Source organism: Miniopterus natalensis, chromosome 7, assembly GCF_054644295.1.
Source record: "Miniopterus natalensis isolate mMinNat1 chromosome 7, mMinNat1.hap1, whole genome shotgun sequence".
Lineage (NCBI taxonomy): Eukaryota > Metazoa > Chordata > Mammalia > Chiroptera > Miniopteridae > Miniopterus > Miniopterus natalensis.
This window is the reverse complement of record NC_142087.1, coordinates 45005475-45029564: the sequence shown is the minus strand read 5'-3', so window position 1 is coordinate 45029564 and position 24090 is coordinate 45005475. Positions and strand designations below refer to the sequence as shown.

General features: G+C 38.3%; 1 protein-coding gene across 2 annotated transcripts in view; it reads left to right on the top strand.

Moving 5' to 3' along the window:
- Positions 1-24090, top strand: part of OSBPL1A (oxysterol binding protein like 1A) — a 166322-nt gene that overhangs the window by 113591 nt on the left and 28641 nt on the right. For both annotated transcript variants that reach the window (XM_016195907.2, XM_016195908.2), the window contains one exon: positions 337-493. In XM_016195907.2, coding sequence (XP_016051393.2) covers positions 337-493 — 157 coding nt within the window. The remainder of the gene's footprint in view (positions 1-336; positions 494-24090) is intronic.

Sequence of the window (24090 nt, the reverse complement as noted above, 5' to 3'; positions counted from 1 at the left end):
ATGTTTAAGGTGCTTTGAGAGGGAAGATAAAAATAGAAATTGGGGTAGGGGGAGCTACTGAATATGGTTTCTTAAAGAATTGGATACTCTCTGGAAATCTGTTAATATATAAAATTGATTTAATTGTAAGTTGTTATAAGCCTATATCTGTTTCATAAATCCCCTTTGGCCTTATTGAGTGCGGGTTCTCTGAAATCCCTGAGGAGGTAGTTAACGGATGGATGGCCAAAGGACAAAGTAGGCTGCTTAGGTTTCAAAGCCTGATGCATTAAGGGAGATAGGCATTGTTACCGAAGCCAAGTTCAACTCATTGACCATGAACCTGCTCTGCCACAGATTCCGAGTCGGAACGGTCCCTGAGTCGATTGGAAGCAGTGACTGCACACTCCTTTGAAGAGGAAGGGGAACATTTGAGCAGTAGAAAACCCAGAATGTCTGAAGGAAAAGATTGCGGTGGGGGAGATGCTCTCTCCAATGGCATCAAAAAACACAGGTAGGCGAGCCTTTAACAGTTATCATTGCTGACTTCTTATTATCAAGTCCATTTGAGTTCTTAAAAGTATGCCTTCTTTTTGTTTACCCCCCTCTGTGTTGGATATTTATATTGCAGTGCCACCTCAAAGAAACAATGTAGTTTAAATATTTGTCCATTTGAGAGGAGAACATCATCTGTAATTGTAGGAACAAAGCACAGAACTTGGTCTTAGCAGCATGGTTTTAGAGGAACATAAATCTTTTAGTTGGCCGTTTAGAAAGGTTGTTCAGAACTCCCTATTGAAATTGATGCTGGGTTCCTTTTTTCATCATACATCTTTTATGACTTTGCCTCCCAATGCTATTTTAGTTTCTAGTTATTCGATCTTCTTGTTGGTTTTATTAAGAATGGATGGTAATATTGCCTGCCTGTTGACTCAATTTAGTTACATTTTAACAAAGACTTTCATTAAGACCCAGGGTTTGTTGAACTATCTATTCTATACTGTCTGAAAACATTAGTATCTTTTTATTCCCTTGATTTAGTCCTAGAGATTGTCCCAAATTAATGAGACGTAACAGACACTCAGGTTCTCCAGTTTCAGCACGAGTGTGCAGACACAGTGGCATGTGTGCATGCTGGTATTCATAGAGAAGATGTTTATTAAATAGCAGTAAAGGATGTAGCCTGTTGTCATTGTAAAAAGCACTTTTTGGGGGTAAGAAAGTATTAACAGTTTCTATAAGATAGTATTTTTGTTTAATATTTGTAGGTTGTGTAACTTTATCCCATTTTCTGCATCATGATTTGGGCCACAATTGGTCTCAATTGTTCTACTGGAAAAAATACACATATCACTTCTGATTTATGTGTATTTGCCCCTTGTTAACAAACTGTCTCACTTTGTACTTATTTTGACAAGATCAGGGAGTTTTAGGTAACAAACTAGATAAAAGCAGAGTTTTCTTTTGTTCAATAACAGGCCTATCCTCTAAGCATGGTTCCCGATGGTTGTCTTTTGATGTCGTTTACCATTGCAAATTACATGGCTAGCAAGTGTCTTCCTGATTTCCTTTGCAGTTCCAGTCAGCTCCTTTGGGGGTCCAGGGCTAAGTTTTGAGCAGGTCATGAAATGTCTAACAGGAAACCTGGCAGGTCTGTCGGTCTCTAAAGAGAAGATAGCCTTTAACTATTTAAACACACAGCATGACAGTGCAGTGAGAACACAGGTGAAATCTTTGGCATGTTCAAAGAAGCATGCAAATGTCGATATTATTGTAAAATATCAGAAAGAGCGCTGTGCTTAGATGCTGTCATATCCTATGGCTGGAGGGGTATTTCGCTGCTTTTTAGGGCCTGCTAGCCCTTTTGTATGTGTGCTATAATAACAGTAGTTATTTTACATTTGACAAAAATGTATTACTCCATACTCATATATTCTGTGTTCTATCTTTAGTCAAACTCAGAATGGTACAGATGTGTACAGATAGTACAGACAGTTAAGATGAAATTGTTCAAAAAATGAAATCAGAACAGGTCACTAAGAAATGCAACTCGATAGTGACCTAGTCAGAAAAGGTAAACTGGTGAACAGGATGCAGCTTAGTAAACCTTTACATATAATAAAACATTCTTCAGTTATTTAAAGGAAAAGAGGTGATTTTAGGAAATGTCAGCAGTCAAATATTTGGAAAACATAATTTCTTATTTTAAAAGGTAGTGATTATAGGATTATTTTTTAAAACCTAGTTTTTTTTGGTTCATAAAGTTCTCCAACCAAATAAACAGCACATGCCACACACAGTGTAAAAGTTTCATTTTAGAACAGGAAAATACGGGGTTTTCAGTGTTGGCGAATCCGTCTTGCCTGTGCAATAAACTCTATTCCCTTTCTCCTCAAAGGTGGTGATTTGCTTTGCTCTGAGAACCTCTGCTCCTGTTCTCCTTTCCCACCCCATTGTCATAGGATGACATCACGGGGTACAGTTTGAAAACCTCTGACCGAAAAAGTAACATAAGCTGTACGGCACACTATGTCATATTAATATAAAATAAGGCACGCCGCACTAATTGCATTTATTTCTATGACAATAAAAGTATAGATAGCCATCCCATGTGATAATTACCAACAAAATGATTTTTCTGTTAACTAAGTAGGTAACTTAAGTCATCTCTTAAGTAAGAGTTTGGGCAAAATAAACTGAGGTCTCATCTCACTCTAAAAATCTTGTGATTGCAAACTGAAATCTTGAAAAATGGTTTTTCTACCATAGTGATGTTGTAGAGAACTCCTGCCGTGTCTCAGTCTGCGTAAGCCTAGGGGAAAGTAGTTTGTTTTTAGTTACTCAGAATTAAAAGATATGCTGGGTGCTCTCCCAGCCAGTGACCTTTACCAGAGAGTTGTACATGTCACTGGGCTTTTAGGTTAGTTCTAGAGATATATCAACAGAAAGAATTCGGGTTTTAGTCAAGACCTAGAACCAAAAATACTGTACAGCTAGAGAATATACAAAATAAATGCTCCACTTCGATGCCTCTTCCCCCCAGTACATTGAGTTGCTTTGTGGAAAATTAGCCTACACCATGCTGTGGTCAGGTTTATATTTACAGGGCTTCTCGTCATCTTGGCTGTGTTCCACAGGATCAGTTCTCACTCTTGGACCTAATTTATTAAATTTATTGTGAGCTCTAATCCTCTAACTTGTTAGCATTTGGCCCAAGTTGTTATATTTGCTAAAGATCTCAATATTTATATCATCCTGTCACTGGATAGGGTGTAAAAGATACTAATATAGAACAGATCAGTCAGAATTTGAAATGTTGGATTCATGTTATTCAATAAATGTTATTCAAATGTTATTCACTGTATTATAGCACTAACAGATTTAAGAAGAAAGCCATGTGATTGTCCTAATAGATAAAGAAAAACATTCAATAAGATTAAGCAGTCATTTATGATTAATAAATATTTTAGCAAACCACAAATGGAAGAGAACCTCTTTAATCTGATTAAAATCACCACAAATAAATTGCTTAGAAATGAGATATCAGAAGCAGTCCTTGTAATATCAGGAATGGGTCAAGGATGCTTGCTGTCATCTTTTCGACTCAGCGTTATCTGTAGGCTATCACCAGAGATAGTGCACCCACAAAAGTTAGAAATAAATAAAATATAACCATAAGTATTCATAAATTATTAGTATGAGTAAGAAGGTTTGGCAAGGTTTCTTTTATACAAAATCAGCTCATTACATTTCTGTGCACCATCAACAGACAGAAACTACATTAAAATGGGGGAGGGGATATTTGGAATTATGAAAAAGTCACCAAGGAATAAATCTTAGCAAAAAACGTATTATAATAAAACTTACAGAAAAACATAAAACTTACTGAGAAGGAAATTCATTGTCATAAGGATGTTTTTGTCAAATTGCTCTTAGACTCATTGTAATTTTAATTAAATCTCAGTGTCCTTTTCCTGGAGGCAGATTGAGTGCAGAATGGGGAAAAGGTCCAAAGGCCACTCATACAGGGAAACCTGGGGCATGTAGCTGAGCTGGCATGACAGGGAGAATGGACTGTTAGGTAAATGGTTCTGGGGTAGCCACTTAATACGGAAAACAATAAAAGGAAATGGATTCCTATTTCATATACACAAATATAAATTCTAGAAGAATCAAATACTTGAATGTGAACAGGCAAAACAAACTTTAGAAGAAAATGTAAAGCATCTTTGCAATTTTGGAATGTGGAAGGACTTCTTGCAACAGAAATATGATAAAGACTAAGTTTTTATCTGACGCTAGTTAACCTACTTGTACTGGATATATTTACTTGAATAAAAGCCTATTCTTCAGTAAATGTGGCTGAGAGTCTCCAAGGTTTATTTTGCTGAAATGGTAGGATGATAGATGAGGACTCCGCATGATTGCTCAGTTTACCCTTTATTTATCCCTCACGACTGCTTCAGAATTGAATTACTAGGTAGCCAAGTAACAGCTGTCTTGGGCGTGTGAAGAATTCATACAAGGAACATACTGACAAGTTAAAGCCAAACAAAGAGATTGAAAATATAAATGAAGGCAATACCTTCCTAAGACTATATTGAGAAAAAGCTGTTAATGGTAATGACAATTATTCATCTAATTTCCATGGAGATATGGGACAATTCTGGTTGTGGACTTAATTAGGTCAGGGCACAGGCTTCGTAACATGTCATCCCACGCAGACGTCCTCTGGTGCCCTGACGCCCATGTCTGTCTGGAAATACATGGAATAACTTTTTTTAAAATAAGTTTTTATTGACTTTTAGAGAGAGGAAGGAAGAGAGAGAGGGAGAAAGAAACATCCACGTGAAAGAGAAACATCGATCGGTTGCCTCTAGCACGTGCCCCGACTGGGGATCACACCTGGGTATGTGCCCTGCCCGGGGATCGAACCCGCCCTCTTCTGGTGCACTGGACGACTCTCCAACCAGCTGAGCCACACCGGCCCTGGCATAACTTTTGTTGTCATGTTGTAGGGGTCTTAAGCAGGAGTCCAGATGCATCTCTGATTGTCAAAGGACCCAGGAGTGGGAGAAAGCAAGAGTCCTGCCGGAATGAGCCAGAGCGATGGTAGGCCTGTGGGCTGGAGGGAACAGTGCGGTCTCACCCTCCTCCCTGCCCTAGAGTACGTATTTGCTCTGGAGAGTGAAGGGCTGTTATTTATTTTTTTATTGTTACTAGAAGCTCACACAGCTTTATTGCGGGGCTTACTTCTTTAATAGGCTGGAGAGAGAGAACAGCAGCAGAGATGGAGGAGCAGTAGAGAGAGGAGGTGCTGGATACGGTAGGGGATGTAGAGGCCGGGTGAGGCCTGGCTGTGGTGTAGGCATGCTGGGGGCAGCCCCCAAACTGTAGATGTCTGTCAGCGGAGATTGGACGCCTGGAGCAGGTCGCCAGGTTGGCTGGCAGTAGCCGAAGCAGAGGAGTAAAGGCCAGCAGGCCACTCGGCTTACAGGAGACATCCTCGCTCCTACAAGAACACACTTGGAGACACCTCGACCAGTAGGAGGGAGCACCCGCTTGGCAGGCGTGAGCCAGACATCGGCAAAAAAGGGTTCAAATGCGAAAACCTTATTTAGGACTAACAAGCTGGCGGGCTGTGGAGGTCCTAGGGTCGGGGTCTGTCAGGAAGGAAAGAGGCAGCGTTGCCCGGGGGGGTTGCTCGGGTGGGTGAGCACCGTCCGGTGCACCAAAAGGTTGCAGGTGTGATTCCCGGTCAGGGCACATACCCTGGTTGCGGGTTTGATTCCCGGTGGGTCAGGGCTTGTGTGGGGGGGGCTGCCGATCCATGTTTCTCTCAAACATCGATCTCTCTCTCTCCTCCTTCCCCCCTCTCTCTCTGTCTCTCAAAAAGCAATAAAAACATATCCTTGAGTGAGGATTTAAGGGGGAAAAAGCAGTATGAGTCTAGGTTCATGATAATTACTTCCACAAAACCAGGTTGACTTGTGGAAGTTATTGCCAGTATTTAAGGAAAACCATTATACATCTTCCCATGGAATTCACCTCTTCCTGCCCAGTTTAGAAAGTAGATAGTTACATGACATCATGAGAATTCAAGCAATATCCAAACTGAATTATTCTACAGGTTCCTTCCACAAATAAATGGCAAAAACAAAATGGGGAAGAGGAGAGGAAATCTACAGATTAAAACAGATTTAACATGCACATGAACCAAATGCAATGTGTGGACCTTTATTCTTTCCAAAGAAGGGGCTGAGGCTCAGAGAGCCCAGAGGCCCAGCTCCTGCTCCTGCCCTTGACCCCTAAAACACCTCTTTGGGCTTGGGGCTCTGGAAAAACACAAATTCACTCCAGTTCTAGCATTCTGTAAACAAATGACGGTGAGATAACACTCATCTGGCTCTAAGGACTCATCCTGATCTAGTCTAGATCAGTGACTTTTGTGGGCAAATGATAGCAATTTTCTAGGTCATCCATAACCTGTAAAGCTATACTTGAGAGAACAAAATGACTAATAGCTAACGAATTTATATTGTTTGCCTAGAGAATGAGGAAAAATAAAGAACATATTTTAGGCATATAATCTCACTTTTAAAACTTTATTATGGACATTTTCAAGCATACAAAGAGAGTAATGCAGTGGACTCTTCATTCCCGTCATTCATCCCCAGCATTATCAGGCACTCAGTTTTGTTTCATCTACAGACCTTTCACCTCTCCCACTCACCCATAAAATTATATCAAATCTAAGATATATTGTTTCATCTGTAATTACTTCAGTATGTAGCTGTAAACCTTTGGGACTATTTTTTAAAACTGCAGTATCATTATCAGACCTAAAAAAATAGTGTCTTAATTATCATCACATATTTAGTTAGTATTCAGATTCCTCTGATTATTTCATAAATGTCACTTAGTAAAGAATCTAAAATGTCATTTAATAAAAAAATTTAGAAGGTCTACATATTGCATTTGGTTCATGTGCATCTTAAATCTGTTTTGATCTGTAGATTTCCTCTCCTCTTCCCCATTTTGTTTTTGCCATTTATTTGTGGAAGGAACCTGTAGAATAATTCAGTTTGGATATTGCTTGTTGAATTCTCATGATGTCATGTAACATATTCTTTCTCTCCAAATTTCTGTAAACTGATGGTTTTATATATATATAGGCTCAACCAGATTTAGGTTTGAATTGTTTGGCACAAAATATTTCATAGGTACACATACCTATGTGTCTTATTACATCCACTGAAGGCATATTCTGACTGGTTTTTCTTCGTTTTGTGATGTGTGTCTGATCCTGGGTCCAGGCATTGTCAGTCTAACACATCCATGGACAAAGTTGCCCAGCAGCCTTGAGCCTAATGATTTTAGCAGCCATTGTTGATCAGTGTCTGCATCAGGGTGGGGAACCTTTTTTCTGCCAAGGGCCATTTGGATATTTATAACATCATTCATGGGCCATATAAAATTATCAACTTAAAAACTAGCCTGCTATATTTGGTCGAATATTTAATTAACTCACCCCTAATGTGATGGCTGGAACTGCTTCCCTTTGGTGAGGCCTTGGCAGGGGCAGACCAAATGATTTTGTGGGCCGGACTTGGCTACAAAATGGTCATAATACATTTCTGTCATTCCTTCCACTTTTATTAGCTAGTTTTCTTCCATAAAGAAAAACTTCCCATTATCTCTTTTCAGGATGTATGAACACATGGATTGGATTGTTTATCTATTGTTAGTTAACTTTTTCCCATCTTGGATCAGAGGGCTTCTGTGTTGTCTTTGGTGTTCTTTTGTCACGACCCCAGTTTTTTGTTTTATTATTTTTTAGGTATAATTTGCATACAGTAATCGAGTTGTCTTTGATAGCTGCCTTGCTTTCTGATACAAAAGGATGTTTCAGCCTTATCTGGTATGTTTCCTGCCCCAGACCTAGAGTCCTAGAGTCAGCTGTTTCTCTAAGGAGCCACATTTCATTTTAGTGGGAAATATTAAATATAACAGTCTGAGTGTAGTAAGAATATTCAGTACTACGGGGTTGGCCATGGTTTTCAGTCCTTTTCATTGGAGAGAAATGCCCCCCCCCCAAAGGAAAAATGCTTCATGAGTTTATATCAATATATTTCCAGTTAAATTTTGGATAATAGGGTTTTCCCCATTTGCTTTCGAGTTTTAGGAATTGCCTTTTGACTTAATTTTTATATTTATGTAAGATATTTACATGATTTCAAAGTAAAAAGTACAAATACAAGGTATATGTTGAAAAATCTAGTATCCATTCTTGTCTCCTCAACATTGTTTCCCTCCAATCCCTAAAGGTAACCATTTCTATAATCTTTCCAATTATTTTGTTTTTAATGTAAGCAATACATAAATATATTAATATTCCCTTTATTCTTATAAAAGGCAGTATACAACTTTGAATTTTTTCCACTTAATATATGCTAATTCTAATTCATCTGTTTGTGCATTTAAGATCTATCTGTATTTCTTTTTCTGTGAATTGCTCGTATTCTGCGCCTATTTTTCTGTGGGAATTTTGAACTTACCAATTCTCAAGTGCTCTATGATATCATTAGGAGAACTAGCTTTTTGTGTGTGATATGGGTGGAAAATATTTTTCCAGGTTTGTCAAAAGGAAAGATAATTCTTAGAATTTCTAATCCTTACCACACAGTGAGAAATATATTTACTAAATAGCTTTAATAAGTAACACTATTAAGTAGAGAATTCTGTTTTTGTTTCTTGATATTTTGCACACCTATGTATATGCTCGTTGAAAAAAAATATAGGTGAGCTAGAAAAGTGTAGTTATTAAGAGCTACCTGGGTTCATAGCCCAAGACTACCACTTTCCAGGCCTTATACAAGTTATAATTTCTTTGAAACTCAACTTCTTCATCTGTGAAATGGGTATAATATTTGGACCTACCTGTTGGCTTGTTATGATAATTAAATGAGATAATGTGTGCAAAGTGCTCACAGTGGTTTTAGCTAATTAAATGTCAGGTGCTGTTAGTTAAAAATGATGATAAACCCTAAGCAAAAGTGGGTAAATGGAATTGTTGTCTGTCTTTCTTTTATGAGAAAATGTCTGGATGGGTTTTAAAGGTTTATATTGTCCTCTGACACCAAGATGTGGGAAAGAGGAAGCTGAAGTGAAAGTGTTGATCTTTGAATAATGTTGTTTTCCTTTGGTAAATGCGAAATAAGGAAAATTGTCCCACATTTAATGTCTCCTATGGTTGATTTCCACTACGGTTAAATGAAAACATGGCTTTTTTTTCTTCTTCTATTGAAAATGCCAAGGTGTGGCTGGCCTCCACAAAGCTGGTTGTAAACTTGCATTGTTAGAAGTGTAAACAAGAGGTGACTAGAGGCTCGAAGCCCTGTTACTCATTCCTCGGTCCCTTGATAGTTCTCTCTCCATACAGAGGTCTCATTACTTCTCCTTGTGATCCCTGGGCTTTTTTAATCTCTTAGGTAAATATCCAATTTCTATTTCAAGTTTGCTTTATGTACACTTATAATCCTCAGAAGGTCAAAAGAAAAAAGTTCAATATTTTAAAAAATGTATATTTTTGCTTGGCACCTTGCTTTATTTGAAGAGGCACCCTCCCCCTCCACACATATAAACACAAGGCTTTGAGCGCTAGGAAATACCTTTCAGCCTGACTTAGTCTTTTAGTGGTCTGCCTCATTCTATTTACTCCTCCCATTCCTTAATTACAATAATTCATAGGTTGAGTATCTTGACTTCTGATGACATACGGGATTTGGTCTTTAAAAACACGGCAGTGTCTCTTTCCTGCTGGAGTTGTGCCAATTTAAAGGGGACTCAGACTTCTTCATTATTGTTTGCTTTGCTTGTTAGCTCAGGAGGAAATTTTCCTCTTTCAGAAAACACCATATATAATAAGCATTCATAAGGTAAATAAATTAGGGAAGTGATTATTTTAAAAACATAGAGGTCCTTTAAAGATTTGTCTTGTGCCTTTAAAATCTTCAGAAAAAAAAATTGTTTATGCACAACTCTTCAAAAACACATTTATTGCATAAAATGTGATATCTCCTAATCATGGGATATGGCCTAATCATGGGATATCACATCCTAAAAACGTGGTATCTCAATCATGGGGTTGAGTCAGCTGGTATAGCACCGTGTTGAGTCAGGACTTGAGACCTTAGTGTGAACTTCCATTTTGCCATAGTAAGGATTCTCAGCCAGTCCCTTGCTAATGTGGCAGTGACTCACATTAATTACACACCCTGGCTCTCAGCCAGGAAGCACTGTCACTGCATCTGACAAGTGCAGAAAACATAAATGACTATAACCAGGGCTGATACTGTTATGCTGTGTGGTGAGACATTGATCCAAGCCGGTAATGTGATTTGTGGAGAGCAGGGCACAGCCAGCTTTAGGGAGAGGTGAGAAAAGTAGCATAATGCCTACCAGTGCTAAAGTAAAACAGTGCGTTTTCCGGGCTGTCAAGAGAGCACAGTCGGGGCCGTTAACAGCTCTCAGCAGAACAGGTTTCTGGGGGTGAACTAAGTAGATAGTTCACGGTATGGTTTTACTTTTGTGCTCTGGTGTGTTGAGTTTTTTAGTACCTTAAACATATTGTCAAGAATTGTAGTAGGTGAGAGCAAACCACGATCGTAAGATGACTGAGAACCATCAGCTTAATGTGCTTTCTCTTCTGGGTTTGGTTTCAACTGTATGACTTCGTATAGCTCTAGAGCTTTGGGAACATTTAATCTCTCCTCGCTTCAGCTGCTGCTTCTCTAAAATGGACAACACCCCACAAAAACAGTCCAGTAGCAAGGTGGCTAGAACCTAGGTCTGACTGGTTTCTAAAGCTGCTGTCTTCTGCCAGTACTTGTTAACTTCAGGGCCAGAGCTATTTACAATATTGTGCATAATGTAATGACTAAAACATTTGGATTGTAAATTGGCTTTTGATTCTCAAAATATCTGAGTTATAGGTAGGCTAGGTATTATTATGTCCTCAGTTTTACAGATGAAGAAAACGAAGTGCAGAAAGTTCGACTTTTCCCCACGTCACTTAGCCAATAAGTGATAGGACCTTCATTCAAACCAGGTGTGTTTTGTTTTTTTTTTACTCTAGAGCTTCTATTCTTTTCTTAAAATTTACAACCTTTACAGATGTTTAGAATAACAACGATTTACACACCTAGACAAAAGGCTTCATGTTCTAAATTTAAGACAATTTGTCCCAGCCTTTAATTAATGCAGTTTTGTTTGGTTTTTTAATGTGATAATTTATAGAGAATAACATATATAGTCCCAAAGCATTTGTTAAGCACCCATCTGCTATTGATTGGCTCAATGGTGGGCACTATTACAAATTCAAGTGGACATGGAACTTGTTCTCTGGGCCATGAGCACATTGCAAGTTCCACTTATTTTAAACAGGTTTGGGATAAAAACTTGTTCAACTTAAACAATCCTAGAAAAATAATTTTCTCTTCCTATAACCTGCATTATCTACCAACCTTCTACCAAAGCCGCGTACTCCAAAGGATGCGGGAACAATGAAAGTGGTCAAGTTTTCATGGAACTTGTTTTTCCTCAGTAGTGATGCATTCTCTTATTATTAGTGAAAACCAAGCTTTGTGTCTGTTTCCTGCAGGGTATGATTGATATAACCTGTCTTGTCAGAAAGAACAAGAATCTCTCAGGCGGCCAGGTGCACCGGTGGATCTGATTGTGTTTTAGGACACTGTGTACTCTCTCTTAGCAGGAGAAACCTTCCTAGGAAAGAGGAAGAATGCTCTCCTTTGCAGCGCAGATATTCCACTGTGCTCAGCGGCAATCAGAAGGGAAACTAACATATATGTCAGATAACACCCTGGAGGTATTGTGTGTCGCAGAGCAGGAAGGAACCAGAAATTCAACTCTTTCTAGAAATTCTATCCCTCTGATGGTAAGCAGTCAAAAAACGTCTCAGATCATTTAAAAAGGAAGTGAAACCAGGCAGTCGAACTAGCTAAAGCAGATCACAAACAGTTAAATTCCTTCTAAAAAAGTAGGCGTGATTTAAAAGGAAAAAAGCCTAAAAAGTTCAGAGCCACAGAAATGGCGGAGTGAAAGAGGTAGAGAATTGCAGAAGGACACTGCTTTTGTTCAGGCCATCTCTGCTTCTCTTTCTGTATTCTCTTATTGTTAACTGTTTCTTGCGTAGTTCCCAAACTCTTGTTTCAGGGATCTGAAGTCCTTGTCTGTGATGGTCCAAGAAACACAGCCTGCTAAACACAATTTTGCTCCAGAGTTGCATTCAGGGATCACCTGTTGCCGTCAAGCACCCACATCTCCCCTAGGGTCTCACCAGTACTTTGCACTGCCCACCACCAGACTCCTAATCCAGCTGGAGCACATTCAAGTTCAAGATGGGACATGTCTTAGTACAGAGTCCAGGAGATTTCTGTTATCATCAGGAATGACTTTCCCCTCCCCCTCCACAAAATTTTTAGTAATGAAAAGTCTAAGATCCCGTCTGGAATGCGGGGAGGGATTAGTGGAACGTTCGAGCTCACCATGGTGGTGCCTCTCCGCCCCTTAGTGTCCACAGGCAAGAGGCTTAGGTGAGCCTTCTGTGGGGCAGGAGGACGACAGCCGGCACCGATCTGTGCCGCACACGCCATGCATTTCGTCGGTGCTCTCTGTCATTGGGACCCTGCCATGACCTGCACTCCTCACTTCAATTACTTCACGTCTGTTCCGGCACCCATTGCGTGAAATCTTAGTAATTTTTCTAGAGAGAAGAGTGAGCAGAGAATATGCACCTTGTCCTTAGGTTAAGGTCTGTCTGGCTGTGTCCTGCCTTTCTCCCAACTGAACACCATGAAAATAGGCCTGAAGTGAGGGGATCCAGGTGCCCAAAGGGATAACTTCTTTCTAAACTGAAGGATTGGTTCACAGGGATGCTCTCATCAGTCCATTTTGGCTTGGAAATGTGATGGCTCGCTCTGTAGGCTTTCCTGTGACCCTAGTAATTGTGATAAATTTACAGGAGTAAGAAGTAAATTTACTGTGTTACTGAAGGTGGACAATGAATTATAAATATTAGAAAGTCAGTACAAAAATGAATTTCAAATTTTGAATATACAATTTTAACTTACTAAAAATCAAAAGAAGTAAAACCTTTTGTAAAACAAGAATAATCACCTATGTAGAGCCAGATATATTAAGTGATAATCATAGACTTCATAATTTCAAAGATCAAAAATGAAAAATCTCAAATTATAAAAATACATAGCAAAATCAAATAGTAATAGCAAATAATTATATAAATTATCACAGTAAGCTTAGAATAGGAAACCAGGTTATCGGATGTTTATAAGATGCACAGTAACTAAAAAAAGCATATGACCAGACTTAGAGATCTTATCTTAGACTTGTACTGGCCTGCTACCAAGACTCGAGGCTCATTTTAGTTGAAGACATCTAGGAGCAGGTTAAATTCCCAGCTGTCCACTAACCCCATCACCTTCATGTCTGACTCACCCTAAGTTACAGTGCTGATTTACTAGGCTTCAGAATGGCATTCTAGGTATGCGGACAGCACTTGAGACTCTTATATATAAATTCAAACCTGGAAGTGGGTAGAGGAAGGTACATTACAATATCAGTCATGCAAGAAAAGACTTGTAAGTGATACATATGGCCTCTTTTAAAGACCTGCCCAAGATTGCTTCTGTTGAAATGGGGAAAGATATATTTTAGGAATTTAATTGTATAGGTATATTCAGTTGTTTTAATTGTGTTGATGTTAATATATATTAAAATATTTTATATGTCATGCCTTTGAAGATCTTAATTCTCCACATGTTTTACAACTATAATTTTAGTTCATATTACATGTCTGGGGAATAATAGAAATTTTAAGACTGTGGACATAAATTTTACCAACTTTGTAGGGCAAACATTATTTTCCTTGGTTATATGAGAGCATCATTTTCATAATGATAAAATCAAATTGAATCAACTTAAGCTGAAATTCTTTGAGTTTCATGGCAAAAGAAACTTGTTTTACTCCCAGATTTAAATGTTAAGATAATATGAAACATTTTACTGATTCCAAATACCTTTAAACCCATTTAGCTGGCAAGTGCCAGGTTTTTAAGTGTTAAACCAGAACCCAGAAATAACATTCTGAAACAAAGGTATGTCAGTGGTAAACATTCTTGAGTTCTGTTGATTCAGCCTCCTATGATCCTCAAAATCAGTCGTAGTAGTTAAAATTCAGTTATTTGTTGAATAAATGTTTGGTATGTTTTTTTATTGCCTTGTTCCAGAGTTTCCTGAAGACACACTGAGAGTAGGGGAGTGCCCTTTTTCTGACTGTCTATGCCAATGGTTCTATAAAGTGGAGTCTGTCGGCCCTTGGTGTTGGTGGGGGTCCCCAGGACCCTTTCAAGGGGAACCACAAGGTTAAAACGGTTTTCATAACATTACTAAGACATTTGCCTTTTTCATTATCATTCACTAATAAATGTACAGTGGAGTTTTCTAAGAGACTACAAGATGTGTGATAATACATGGTCCATGCAGAAGCAGCTATGAGAAGCCAGATATCTTCTGTAATCCAGACATTAAAGAGTTTACAGAAATGAAAAGCGATGCCCCTCTTTCTAAATTATTTTTGCTTTGGAAAATAGTTGTTTTTGTTTTTCATAAAAATGTTATTTGTTAACATATTGGTTTTACTGTTATTAAATTAATAAATAAAAGTTATTTTTTTAGTTTTTTTTTCCTAGCACAGTAAATAGTGACAGATATAACCCACAATAAAAGAAAAGCAACTCTTTGGGGTCCTAAATAATTTTTAAGAGTTAAATTGATCTTAACATCAAAAAGTTGGAGAAATGCTGATGTATGCCAACAATTGGTATTATAGTTTCTTTTTTTCTTTGTTGAAGTAAAATTTGCATACAGTGAAATTCATAGATTTTAAATATGTAAGTTGATGAGTCTTGGCAAATGCACATACCCATGTACTACCTCCCCAGTCAAGTCGGAGCTCTTCCATTGCTCCAGAAAGTTCTCTCTCACTGCATTCCAGTCGCCCCCCACCCTGGGGAAGCCGCTGCTCTGGCTACTGTCGCTGTTGGTTAGTCTCGTCTGTTCTTGAGCTGCGTTATGGACAGAATTGTACAGCTCGTACTCTTTGAGTCTGGCTGGAATCACTCAACACGATGTTTCTGAGATTCATCCTTACGGTGTACACCAGTGTTCATCGCTTTGTTTTTCATTGTTGAGTGTTGCGCCGTTGTGTGAGAATGCCGCAGTTTCTCTGTGCCCCACTGATGGACACTTGGACCTCTGGGTTGGTTCCAGTTTGGAGTTATGAGTAAAGCTGCTGTAAGTGTTCTTGTACACATATTTTATTGGCATGTTTTTTATTCTCTTTGTCATGTAGGAGGAGAATTTTTGGGTCCTAGAGAACTTTGTAAGACGTTACTATGCTGTCTCCCAAAGTCATTGTGCCATTTCTCAGCAACGCCAGAATGTCAGTTGCTCCATGTCCTTATCAGCATTTGGCGTTTCATGGGTATGACGTGGTATCTCATGGTGGTTTTAGTTTACATTTCCTAAATGATTTTAAGCACTTGTTCATGTGTTCACTAGCCATTGTTTGTCCTTCTTTGTGAAGTGTCTGAGAGTTGGGTTGAATGTATTATTGATTTGTAGGAATTCTTCGTATATTCTGGATATAATCTTTTATCAAATATATATATGTGTGTGTGTATATATATATATATATCATGTACATTTTTTCTTAGTCTCTCTTGCCTTTCCATCTTCTTAATAAGGAACAGATGTCTTTAATATCTTTGAGAAGAAGTTTTTAATTTTAGTGAAGTTCACTTTATAATTTTTCTTTCATGCTAGGGTTTTTTTTGCGTCCTAAGAAATCTTTGCCTACCCCGAGATTTTAACCATTACCCTTGTCTTTCTCTGCTATCACTGATGATATGTTAACTTCATCAGGCTCTTTTGATGAGAATAACATGACATTTTAAATTCTCAAAGTAAGCAAATAACCTTTTTGGGGGTTGTTACTATGGGGAAAAATTTATATTATAAATGCATTATGGCTTATTCAACCTAGGTCTCTAATTAATAGAAAACCAACTAGCATAGTTTATCTCATTTAGCAACATTTACAAAGTACCTGCTGTGTTCCAACTGCAGGTTCAACAGAGCTTGGAATCTAGTGGTATCCAAATTTTAAGTAAATCAGCCACAATAGCCTTGTACGTTCTCAGGAAGTGAGTGGAGGGTGAGTAGCGGTGCTGCATTCTTCCTGGTTCTTCGTCCTAACCAGGAGGTAAAAGGCGTAGAGAGGGTGGTAAACTTCCAGAAATGGAACTTGATACTTTTCACCTGACTTTAAGAATATGTTTACCCATCAGTGGTAAGATTACTAGGCTTCTCTGCACATCACTTCCTTTTCAACCTGTTTTTATAGAATAGATTTGTAAACTATATTCCTGATGAATCATCTAAAGATTGTTTCAAGTAAGGCTATACATAATTTGTGAAAATGAAATAAGACTTTTTATTACTACAATAATTTATCATAACATTTTAAAATCTAATCTTTAATTTTATGAATATTATTTTATAGTTATTTCTAATGGCTTCCTAATTTGGAAGACTAGTTCAATTTGGGTGTTTAATTTTTATTGCACTTTTGATGTTAAATAAAGATGATTAGATTCAAGTATAAGTTATGTTCATTAGGATTATATTTAAATTGGGACTTTGGAGGGAAAGATTTGGGGGAGAGGGGAAGAAGAATTTCTGGTAGTTGAGAAGAAAGGTGATAAGTATCTAATAACTGCAAATAGATATACACACATAAGTACAAAGCATAATGTAAATACGCATGTATACATTACACATTTCAGTATTATAGTTAAATAGATGTATTGCAGTATGCTTCTCTATCAGATTATTTTCTTAGATATTTAGTTCATTCTTTTGATCAGAGGTTAAAATTAAGTTGTTTTTATTTTCAAAATATGCAAATGAATATCTTGCTACTTAAAATTATGATTCCTTCAGAATATTTAATAACATAAACAGGTGTTTAATTGTGAAGTGCAAGTGAAAATGTGTGTTAAGGAATTTGGTTTTGAAATATTTTTAAAGAAAATTTGGTTATTTGTGTTCTTCAGATCATACTTGCTGTTTATCCATATCTCCCATTTTTTCCACTGGTTATTTTTTTCCTTTGTCTCATTTTAACTTAAAGAGACATTAGATAAAACCATTTATTCAAAAATATTGAGCACCTGCTACATGCAAAATATTCTGCACTGTGGGGGTTGCGGAGGAGAATAGACATAATCCCTAACCTCAGGGGGAATTACAGCCCAGCTAAGTGGCAGTTGTGTACAAAAATAGTGGAGGGAATAAAGATAGGGAAAATAAAGAGTTGTGAAATTACTGGCCAACCCTAGTGTTTTAAATATGAACATTGGCGTTGTTTTTAAAATCCAGTTGCTGACAGACAGCATCTCTGAGATCCTTTCCCTAGTAGGAGCCAGAATGGAGGAGCCATTCAGAAGGTATCTGGTGAAAGGAAGTACCCTCAAGTCAGTTCTAATACCATTTCATGTCAATGGAATGTGTAAAGCACAATAAAATTAAAATCTGGATTTATTAGTAGTTTCTCTTTCATCATTTCAATTAAATGAAAATTGTTATTTGGACAAAATTGTTCTGGCACTTTCTCCCAGGTCATATGACATTAAAACTACAAATACTAAGAGCTATTAAATGACAAGAAAGAAAGGGACTTTACCAAATTGGAGTCCCTACATTGTATCTTAACCACAACCTATTTAAAGAACCTTTGTTTGCCTCCTAACCAGAGGTTCTGGGGCCAGGGTCTGAAGTTTGAAAAATCACCTCAGGCCTTGCTGTTATCTGATTGTGGTGAGACCACTGGCCTAACTGTTCACCATCCTGTATAAAGCCTTACAGGTGGAATACGCAAGTGTGGAAACATTTCATTGTCTGCTTTTCCCTGGGGTAATAGAATTTGTACCTATTTCTCTGTACAAACCTTTAAATAGTTATTGATATTGTTCAATAAATATTTTTCTAGATCATCTTCAGAAAATATAGTTAGTAATTATTCCTCCAGAAAGTAGTATTGTTTTAAAATCTTTAACAACTCAGAAAAGTGAGATGGTTTTCCCCTGAAATAATTAATAACAACATCAATATCCACTTTAAGTTGAGAGTTCCTACCTCTCAGTCCCTGAGCTGAATGTTCTTACATCACTGACAAAGTCCTATACTAAAAAGTGTATATTTTTTATATTTGACCATGTAGTATACACACATATGCCGTGTCTGTGTGTATTATTGGAATAAAATTTTCATTTACAATACCTGCCCTTACTAGATGTATTTTATTTCATTTTTTTAAAAGGCTGGTTATAGGAACTATTAAATTGAGTTTACAGACCACCGAAGAATAGGACCCAAAGTTTAAGAAACACTGCTCTGTATGCATTGTCTCATTGCAACCTCACCGTGACTGAACGAAAGAGTATGGTCATTTTCTAAGTAGAAACACTGAGGCTTGGCATAATTAGGTAGTTACTGGAGTTAGAGAATCCCGGTTCTACCGCTCATTAAGTGTGTGACCATGGACAAGCTATTTAATGAGTGCTTTACTTACAGGATTATCTTGAGAATTAAATAAGCTGATGCATGTTAAGTGATTAACACAGGGTCTAAAATGGAGTAAACATTAAGTATTAGCTATTAGTATTCAAACACTTCATCTTGGTAGAACTCATTTAAAGTCAGCTCAGTGGTAGTGTGATGTCACAGCATTTGTAGAAAATGTTGCTTTTAAAATAACCGAACTTTTCCTGTTCTCTCTGAAGCATGCGGACCAATGATCAAGGGTCTTTTTAAAGGAGGTAGAAGCTGGAATGAAGCTAAATAAAAATGTAGACTGTTAAGATTCCTGGAAGCGTGGGTAAGAGAAATGTTGGGGAGAGTTTTGTAAGACGGAACTGGGCCGTTTCACAGGCCCCCTTGTGAAAGGCAGAGAGGTGAGAGGGCGCAAGAATCTTACACTGCAGTGTAAGTGGTCCACAGCCAACAAGGACGAACACCCGCAAATGTATTTTGATATATAGTATTCTTGTCATGGAATATTATAACTCATTCATAAAGAGGATTAGTTTACCATTTGACTTGAACAAATTTCCAGGAAGTATCAAAAGTAGTAAACCATAGAGAGTGTGTATAACTGGTATTCTATCGTGGAATCTTTATTTTTTCTAATCCTCACCTGAGGATATGTCTGTTGATTTTAGAGAGAGAGGAAGGAGGTGGGGGCGGGGGGAGAGAAACAGTGATGTGAGAAACATCGACCAGTTGCCTCTATACGTGCCCTGACTGGGATTGAACCTGCTACCTAGGTATGTGCCCTGATTGGGAATCGAACCCGCAGCCTTTTGGTGTCTGGGGTGATGCTCCAACCGAGCCAGGGCTCTGTTTTGGAATCTTAAAGGCAGAAAGCAGAAGCCCCTTTGTGAGTGTGCACAGACATGCCCTCCTTGTGACTGAGAAAATGTAGGAAAGTATAGAAAAATATCTGTCAGTTTTTTAATGTGGGTTACAGTGTCCTACAGTGGTGGCAGAGGTGGGGATGTGGGGTGGAAAGCAGAACAAGAGCGGGGAGGAAAGACTATTGAAAATAAAACCAGCATGTATGATGTGCTGCTTATATAAAGTTACATGGGTATGCATGGAGACCTGTGCATAAAGACACTGGAAAGATAGATACACTTATATCTGTCAGCCTGAATGGGTGTCCTTGGTATATTATTATTTAGTGAGAAAACAATGTGACCTGTAGGGTAATATTTTAATTACAAAACGTATGCTCGTATGTGCCTGTGTAAGGAGAAAAGTGTGGAAGGCGGCGCTCCAGGCTGTTCTGTTGGTATTGGAGGTTGGTTCTTTTTCTGTGGATTGTATCACTTGTTATATAATGTATTATTTTGTAATTTGAAAAGTGAACTACATCTTTTTCCCCCTTTTAATTATTTCCATGTGGTAAATGCTTGAGCTTCTTTTTGTTGTATGTTGTCCTCATTTTGATATAGAACTTGAATTTCTAAAAATTTAAGACTGAAATTACAAAACTTTAACACTTAAGAGATTTACCTTTTTCGCCTAGAGTGACTATTAGTAGAATGTCAAGGTGTTTTTATTTTGTCCAGTGGGAAAATACTGAAAGATAACTGTTCTTTAAAGTTTCACATACAGATTTTGCTCATATTATGTACTGTCTTCCCAGGTAGATAGATTTGGTTTGGCAAATGATACTGCAAACAGAATCCGAAGACCAGTGTAAAACTTGAAAAAAATTATCTGCAGTGTAGGTGGTGAATAAAATCTATATAATATACAAAGAGTTCTTATAAATGGAGAAGCTCAGTCAATGGGCAGATGATGTCACCAATGACTATGAATGTTTTTATCTCAATAGTTTGTGCTTTATAAAAATAACAAGGAATTTTTAAAGTTCTTTAAAACTGATGTACAGGTAAGAAAGTGAATCCTTGTTTCCAAGAGACTAATTTTTCCGGGCATTACTTTTCTCGGTATATACTGAGCTGCCAAATAAGGTGACTTGTGCAGCTGTGGGTAGCTGACCCTGGAGGTTTGCCCAGGTTGTGCAGATAGGTATGGCACGAGCGTGCACTGTGGCCCTGGTTCCCATCCCACAGATCTTTTGTATCCTCTGTGAAAAAGACCCCCGACCCAAGTATAGCTGTATTTCAGTAGAATACACCCATGTCCATACATACACAAGACCCAGAAGAGCTCAGGTAGCCTCGTGAAAATTAAGAAGCAAACCTAAAAGCGTGAAACAGCTGGTAGCTAATTCCAGCCAAAGCTTAATTTTGCTGCCTGCCTTTGATAATCTTTTCCTACCCTTTTTCAAAGGGTCTCATGAGCAAACAGTGTTGTGTTTAAGCTGGTAATGGGAGGAGCAGGAGCAGGAGCGATGTCCAGCAGGTGCACTGAGAGGGCCTGTGCAGTTCTCGGGATTTTGACAGGCACTGTCAAGATGAGCCTCACATATGGTTTCTGCCATCTAAGAACATCTTAAAGATTTGGGGGACAGTGATCTCCTGAACTTACACAACTTTTTTTCAGCATAAGGGGGATTCTAGTACAGCCTTTGTTAGGCAAACTTCACAAATTATTTGGTTCGGTTTGGGGTCTGTCTTCAACACTGCAAGGCAGGGACTGATGGTGGGATAACACTTGGAGCCTTGCATCACATAGAAAAAACAACTGTGATGGGGCTTTTCATTAAAAATCCAGTTATTGTGTTGTGTGGATGGTCATAATGTCATCTGTATGGTTGAAAATAGAACCAGGACATATCATTCTCAGTCCCTGGTACAGGGTGTTTTTTCTCTGTGTGGAGGAAAAAAGGAAGCATAGAATTCAGGATAATGACTCTCAGATAAATTCCAAGGGAAGAGAATAATTTATCTTTAGTTTCAGCCTGAGAAGTCTGATTGCTGCTCGCCCCTGCTCTAATTCCTGCAGGGAGTGACACCTCCTTCATCCCATATCAAGAGGGGCTTCTTTTTTCTCTTGGCAAGGGTAGCAAAATGATAAAATATGGAAATGTATCCTTTTCAGTATAAATAATTTTAACCTGCTCCCTAATTTTAAACAATATATTCCCTCTGCCTCCTTAAAATAATACTGTAGAAGATTTAGCATTTTCTTGATGATTAGGTTATGGGCTGTCTGGTCTCATTGACTTTATTTTGGCTCAGGTTATTTTTTCTTTTCTTTTATTGAATGTATTGGGGTGACATTGGTCAACAAAATCATACCGGTTTCAGGTGCACAGTTCTACGGCGCATCATCTGTGCACTGTATTGCGTGCTCACCGCCCCAAGCCAAGCGTCCGTCCATCACCATTTACCCCCTTTCCCCTCTTCTACCTCCCCCACTCCCGTGCCCCCCTCACAGTCACCACACTGTTGTCCGCGTCCATGAGTTTTCTCTCTTGTGTTTTCCTTTTTTCCTCAACCCCTCACCCCTCTCACCCCCTCACCCCACCCTAGCTGTCAGCCTGCTCTCTATCTATGAGTCTGGCACTATTTTTCTTGTTAGTTCATTTTGTTCATTAGGTTCCACATGTGAGTGAAATCACATGATACTTGTCTTTCTCTGGCTTATAAATTTTATTTTTAATTACAGCTTACATTTAATATTGTATTAGGTTCAGGTGTACAGCATAGTGGTTAGACAATCATGTCCTTGGCAAAGCGAAGTACCCAGCTGGTACCGTGCGGAGCTATTACAGTGTTTGACTGTGTTCCCTGTGCCGTACTTTACATCCCCGTGACTATTTTGTAACTTCCAATTTGTACTTTTCAATCTCTTCACCTTTTTCACCCAGTCCTGCAACCATCAGTCTGTTCTCTGTGTCTTTTAGATTTCACATGTAAGTGAAATCATATGGTATTTGTCTTTCTCTGTCTCACTAATTTCACTTAGCATAATACCCTCTAGGTGCATTCATGCTGTCTCAGATGGTAAGATTTCATTCTTTTTTATGGCTGTGTAATATTCCATTATGTGTACATAACACAATTTTTTATCCACTTGTCTATTGATGGGCACTTGGGTTGCTTCATACTGTGGCTATTGTAAATAATGCTGCAATGAACAAAGGAGGACATATATTTTTTTGAATTAATATTTAGGGTTTTTTTAAATATATACCCAGAAGTGGAATCAGTGGGTCATAAGGCAGTTCCATTTTTAATTTTTTGAGGAAACTCCATACTGTTTTCTACAGCAGCTGCACCAATCTGCATTCCCACCAGCAGTGCACCGAGGGTTCCCTTTTCGCCACAACCTCGCCAGCACTTGTTGATTTATTGATGACAGCCACTCTGACAAGTGTGAAGTGATATTTCATTGTGGTTTTAATTTGTGTTTCTCCTATTCTTGTTGACGTTAGAGTTTTCTATTTGAGCAATTGTTGCTCTTCCTTCACAATCTTAGAGGAGTTCTATTCCCTAGTTTTATTCTCTTGTTTTTAGAACTAATGACAGAAGCCCAGTATGTCAAATACTAGCCACTAGCCACCTGTGCTTTTTGAGCACTAGAAATATGGTCAGTGTGACTGAGAAACTGAATTTTTAGTCTTAATTTTAACTAGTATAAGTCTAAATTGTAAAAATGAACTAGTATAAGATATTTTTTCATTAAACATAAATAATTCATTTTGACTCTAGAAAACATAGCTAAATTGATGTCCTCCTAAGTGTAAAATACACACTGGGTTTTGGAAATTTTGTGTGGGGAAAAATGTCTCAATATTTTTATATTGATTACATGTTGATGTGCTATTATTTTGGATATGTTGGATTAGCCCTAGCCGGTTTGGCTCAGGGATTAGAGAGTGTTGGCCCGTGGACTAAAGGGCCCCAGGTTCGATTCTGGCCAAGGGAATGTACCTCAATTACAGGCTCGATCCCTGGCCCCAGTTGGAGTGCCCCAGAGGCAACCAGTGGATGAGTCTCTCTCCTCCCCCCCCCACTCTCTCTGAAAAGCAATGGGAAAAATATCCTCAGGTGAGAATTAAAAAAAAACAAAAATTACTAAGATTTATCTTGTTCCTTTTTAGTTTTTTTTAAATGTAGCCACTGAAAATTTTAAGATTATCTGTGAAGCTCTCATTGTCTTCCCATGACAGGTTTCTCAACTTCGGCACCATCAACATTTGGGCTGGGTAATTCTTTGTGTGGGTCCTGTCTGTCTTGTTCTCTGTAGGGTGTTAGCAAGATCCCTGGCCCCTGCTGATCTGATCTGGACTCTCTTCCCCCCTAGTGCAGGAATGCCTTTCTGGGTTGTGACTGAAAGAGCTCCAGCCCCTGTTTGAAACTCTTCATAAAAATTTCTCATCTCCCATTTTTGGAATTAATACTACAACAGGTCTTTATGTTAAGTGTCCTGTAGCTTCCATCGGTGATCCTAGTCCTGATCTCTTGACTA